The sequence below is a fragment of the Diorhabda sublineata genome, chromosome 5 (assembly GCF_026230105.1).
Source record: "Diorhabda sublineata isolate icDioSubl1.1 chromosome 5, icDioSubl1.1, whole genome shotgun sequence".
Classification (NCBI taxonomy): domain Eukaryota; kingdom Metazoa; phylum Arthropoda; class Insecta; order Coleoptera; family Chrysomelidae; genus Diorhabda; species Diorhabda sublineata.
Window position 1 is genome coordinate 11,735,005 of NC_079478.1, and position 6,103 is coordinate 11,741,107.

At 31.9% G+C, this 6,103-nt stretch overlaps 1 protein-coding gene across 1 annotated transcript in view; it reads left to right on the top strand.

Annotated features, from left to right (window-relative positions):
* The window catches only part of LOC130443702 (replication factor C subunit 5), a 19,617-nt gene extending 15,283 nt beyond the window's left edge, over positions 1-4,334 (top strand). The window contains exons 5-6 of the mRNA XM_056778455.1: positions 1,353-1,512; positions 3,854-4,334. Coding sequence (XP_056634433.1) covers positions 1,353-1,512; positions 3,854-4,301 — 608 coding nt within the window. The 3' untranslated portion in view covers positions 4,302-4,334. The remainder of the gene's footprint in view (positions 1-1,352; positions 1,513-3,853) is intronic.
* The last annotated feature ends 1,769 nt before the right edge of the window (positions 4,335-6,103 follow it).

Sequence of the window (6,103 nt, forward strand, 5' to 3'; positions counted from 1 at the left end):
TGACATTAAATAATTTTAATATTTTGTTGCAACGGATGGTTGTAACATTCCGTTACAGTATGGATCGAACCATATTTATATTTTGGGCACAAGTATGATAAGCCAACCCACAACGATCATCATGAAACTTTATACATACATAATACGAGAAATCGATTTATAATATCTATTTTCTACGGAAACATTTTCTTTCGGAGATACCGGTAGTGGCCATTATCTCAGGAAGGCTAACAAATATTGAACCATGGATAACTTTTCGCATGCGCAGAAAAGTTTCTGTGGAAAAAATATGCAAATGCATTATTTTCACGAAAAATCAATAGGTAAAATGAAAATTCAGTAATTTTTGTGAGGTTAGGTTAGGATAGGATAGGTTATGTTAGGTTAGGTTGTGTTAGAGACTGAAATAAAGGTAAACAAAAATAATTTTCTTCAATCAAATATTTTAATTGGACTTAAATCAATAACTTTCACATTCGAAAATCTTTTTTGATTTCTTCTATTAATGAAATGAATGGGTCATTTTTGGTTCAGATTTAAGTCATTCTCGTCGCCATGTATATTCTATAATTCTGTCCTCCCAATCTTCTGAAGGTACATGCCTATCGCTGAAGAATGCTCTCAGACGTCACCAGGTGACCTCAATTTTTTGGGTATAAACCTCGCTATCGGAAACAAATATTTCTTTATGATTAACCCACTCCATTGCTGAGGCATCGATAGGCTAGCCAGTGATCTGTATGAATTATGCTTCCTGGAGTGACCTGCTTTTTTTGATAAAAATGATGCATTTTCATACTTGAACCCTCCCCTTGGCTACGCCCGTGTTAGGTAGTTAGGTCAATATTATTGTGCTACTATACTACACGCGCTATAAGTATTAGTATAACTGAGATAACGACGCGCGCGTCCAGGAATGGTACAATTTGTTCGGACAATATCGCTGCATTCCACATACTATCGGCCAATTCTTGGCCCCGGCCCCTGTCAGGCGGGGGTGGAGCTTTAACAGATATTTTTTATGTTATACTGGATTCAAATTTGGTACGTTCATAACTCGCGACAAAAATTTGGTAATTTGACGACCCCTGGGTTAAGCTATTGAAGAGGGTTAAGAGGAGACCAGATTGAGAGGTGGAAATTCCGAAATGACACGGATTAACTTAAAAATCATAAAGACTAAAATACTTAAAGAAAATTCTTTTTACAGATATGTATATATTACAACATATATGTATTTTATTTTAAATAAAAAATCAAATTTAAATCAAAATATTGTTCTTTGATTTATCTTATTAGAAATTACAATTTTATCAAGAAAATTTGATAATTATTATTCGATTTTTTTGTAGTAATAGAAAAGTATACAGAAAATATTCGGTTCTGCATAATATGTAACTATTTAAGCAAGATCATACCTGCTCTACAGTCCCGTTGTACGAGATTCAGATTCGGTCCACTTTCTCCGGAACAAATTTTACCAAGACTCAACTACGTAATCGATGAAGAAAAGTAAGTACTGTTGGTGTATATCAAACATTGTTTATAAAAGCGGCAACAGCGCTTGAAAATAAAAGTTCAGTTTTGTATTGTTGTACCGTTACAGCCCACTGAAGTATATAATTTTCTTTTAATCAATCAAAATGTACCCCTACAACTACTTATAGATTTTGTTTAATCACTTTTTTTAATAAAACTTTTTAAAAAATTCAAAAGTACACAATTAATAATATAACAGCTGGTTTCATAATACATTTAAAGGAAGTTTTAAATTTAAAGGTCCTATTAAATTGAGGCGCGCCTTTCATAACTGCCATTTAATCTAAATTAATTTGAACTTTAAGGTAAAGTCAGAAATGCTTCACTTTAGAAAATTAAAGTTTCCTTTAGTGGCAAAAGTCAAATGCAAACTTGGGCTATTTTTGAATTATAAGCAGACACATAACATAACCTAAGAAGAAATGTAAACTTAGTTGTTTTTCGTGGTAGATTGTTGATGCCAGTGCCCTCGATGGTACGTGGCAAAATTAATCTATTTTCGCGGTTGATTTAAATTTACAACATAGTATATCTACTGTATTGTATGTTATTCTTTTCCACCACGTTCTGACTCCGCAGTTTGCTGAATTCACGATAAAAATCAGATTTTTCTAACAAACTAAATACTAACTAGAAATAAAACAGTAATACAGATTGCACATCGTTACAATGATATATATCATTTTAAGATTTACGAAAAAAATATTGTTTGTAGTAAAATGTCTAAACTATATCAATTTATCACACTATTTAAACAAACTATCCTTTCCAACAAGAATAACTTTCTTTGAATTTGAGGATGTTACGTGTTAAAAAATTAATATTTGTTTAATTTTTGAGAAAAAAATTAAAATTTAAGCTCATCCGAAGACAAAAAATGTATCGACTATTTGGAAATACAATATAATAACGTATGTTTTTTAAAAAATAGAAATAAAAATTATGCATCAATTATGTAAAACCCTTAATACTTTCTATTAAAAATGATAAAAATAATTAATTAATCGATTTATTAAAATGAAAAATTGAAGTATTAAATTGGCAAATACAAAACACAACAGCTCGCCATCAAAGATCAATCTAAAAGAAATGTCGGCGACAAAATAGAACACTCTAACACACACTTTTACGATTCATTTTGTTTCTTTTCCTAACGATACATGTTGGAAGAAAGACATTGTCATCCTCCTTTTAACGTTTTTACTTGAGAGGCCGATACAAATCGTTACAGGAAGCTTTAGTTAAATTGCTAGTTAGGGTGGTATTATGAAACAGGTCAGACTAAGTTTTATAATTCAGGTTTAATGAAATTATATAAAAAATATCGATGACATCGAATGTTCCATGGAATATTTTGTCTATAGTTCTTTCATTTTGCTGAATTAGCAAAGAGATCATCCGATATAATTTGTTTAGTCCAACGTAAAGAGCTTCTGGTACAGTTTATTTAGTCTAACGTGAAGAGGTTCATAACTAACGGGATTACTATCAACAGAAATTTATAAAATACAAAAAAAACATCTATTTACATATTGTTTCAATATGTGCATTAGCTGTCCGAAAATATGAGGTTTGATATGAAGTGATACATTATTCTCTTTAATTGTCAAAATGTGTAGTGCAAAAATCATGACTAGTGTTTGGATGTCCAGCCAGTTGGGTTGATTGCTCCATTAGCATATATACCTATATGTAGTTCGGAGTATCAAGTATATTGCAATCTAAAGAATGTTCTGTACCCCATTTTTTCGCCGTGGTACTGAGAATCCTCAGTGTTTACAACTGATCTTGGGTGATGCTCTGGAGTAATCTCTCACACTTCGAAAGATTGGATAGATGTTTCGTCCTCTATGTAACAGAATCTGCACGTTGTTCTTTCTATGCTTAACCCAGCGTCTGCAGGTGTTTATTAAGGCGGAAGTGTCACGACAAGATTCCTGCTAGTATTCAGATCTTCACTAGTTATAGTTTTCCAACTTGTTTTGTGAGAAAATTCCAAATATCTGAACTTTTGATCGGGGTAAAAATTGTTCGGAAAGTATCAGTTAGATATCTTTCTACTTTTTATGTATATTTCAATGGGCTTCCAAAGTAGTTCGGAAACTGTTGGTTACAGTAAAGTCTGTTTGAAATATATACCCAAATAGTAAGTTATGGCAGGCTACTGCTATTGCAGTTATCTGTTGGAACTCACTAGTTTCCTTTAGTTTATAATAATACCATTTTTAGTATATTCACATACTGATTGCCGATTTATTTGTTCCTATGATTAAAAAATTATTGATGTAATCCACATATTTTTTTTTATTTGCAGAGTAACTGTATCAGAAGATGGAAAAAAAGCTCTACTCACCTTAGCAAACGGCGACATGCGAAAAGTTCTTAACGTTTTACAGAGCACTTGGTTGGCTTGTAAGAACGTTACTGAAGATAACGTATATACCTGCGTCGGTCATCCTTTACGTACCGATATTGAAAGTATCGTTAAATGGTTATTAAACGAAAACTTTAAAACAACTTACAATAACATTAAAGAATTAAAAATGATCAAAGGACTCGCTCTTCACGACATCATTACAGAAGTACATAAGTATGTACATCGTATCGAATTACCTTTCGATATTATGATAGATCTTATGGATAAAATGGCCGAAATAGAATATAGATTATCTACAGGAGCTAACGAAAATATCCAATTAACAGCTCTTATTGCTGCGTTTCAGAATGTCAAGGATATTTCGGCACCAGATCAATCTAATTAGTTTTTGTTAATTTAAATAAACATCTTAATATTACTTCTTGTACCTTTTTTCAATTTATCCATTTAAATTTGAAAATTGAGGCTCTGTTATTCGGCGATCTTCACATTCCGTTTTTTATGTGTAATAGATTCATCATCATTACAACTCATTTTCACGGCCGTTTTCGTTTCTAATTATACCGTACAACCTTGATACTCCGAACTATAAAGTTGGCAACTAAGTACTTATTTTTATTAAAGCTATTGATTGTGGGTTAATTTTAAATGATGTGCAGAAACAAACATTCTCGGAAATTTTTTATTTCCGTAAAGGAAAGAAAGCTGCTGCGTGTCACAAAAAAAGGTTTATGGCGTTCATTGCTTAACAGACCGCACGTGTCAAAATTGGTATAAAAATTTTTCCATCAAAATTGAGCAACGTTTTGATCGTCTTACTGTTGTTGATGACCAAATCAAAGTCATAATTGAAGAGGATCGTCATATACCGGTTCGAGAAATTGTGAATGTGTCGCACACAATTGCGAAATCCTTACAATGTCTTGGGCTAGTTGAGAAGCTTGATATTTGGATACCTCACGAATTGAAAGAAATTCATTTAACACAAAGAATCAATATTTGCGATATGCACCTTAAACGAAGTGAAACCGACCCTTGAAAACAATCATCACTGGTGATTAAAAGTGAGCCCTGTTCAATAACATAGTTCGAAATCATGGAGCAAACACGATTAACCAGCACAAACCACATCGAAAAATGAAAAACAACAAAAAATCTCATGCTTTCAGTTTAGTAAGATAACAAAGGTGTTGTGTTTCTTGAGCTGCTTTCAAGGAACCAAACGATCAATTCTGATGTTTACTGTCAACATTTAACTGGATGAAGTAAATTTATTTCGAAGTTTACAAAATTCTTTGAATGGTTAAATTTTCACAAATGACGCTTCAATCATACCTGATTCAGTTTTTTGCTAATAAAGACCAGAAATTCTATGAGCACGGAATCATGAAGCTGAAAGAAATATGGCAAAAGGTCATTGTGTAAAATGGAAAATATACAATTAAAAACTGTTCTTTATTATTCTTTTAACTACAAAACCTAAATTACTTTAATCCAGAGTAATCCTAATATTTAAATTTAAATAAATTTAGACTACCGAAGGGGTTTGTTTTATGTTTCTTTTATTGACATTATTATTACAAATCAATTAAAAAGTAGAACATCAACATTACTAATGAAATAAGTTAAAAAATTATCATCTTCTAAAATGAAGTTTTATTTTTGTTTGTCTAACCTTCTGGTCTTGAACCCAACGCTTTATAATCCATTCTACTTGGGTTTACGGTCTGGACGGAGTGGAACTGGAAATACCGTGGTCGTGTTTCGTTGAATGCACCAATATATACAGGGAATGCCAGATTCATCAGATGAAAAAAGCTTTAGTCATAATCCTATTCATTTTCCACAAGTTTCCAACATACTGCCAATGAAAGAAAACAACAAAAACACGTTTCCGGGTGAAAATTTTGAATTCTTCTAGTAACAACTCTTTAAGAAGCAATTTCGCTATAAAACTGTAAATAATAAGGTCTAAAACCGAACAAATAAGTTTACAAACCACACAAAAACTTACAGTAAAACTATTTTTTACCCCACAGCGGGTATAACAGTATGTTATATTGCTCATTGCATCATCACACATGTGATGAAAAGAAATTTATTGTTTGTGAACTATAATAATAACATCGTTTAGAGTGACTATTTACTCTAATGTCCACATATTATTATGAATTACGCCTTCTAGTG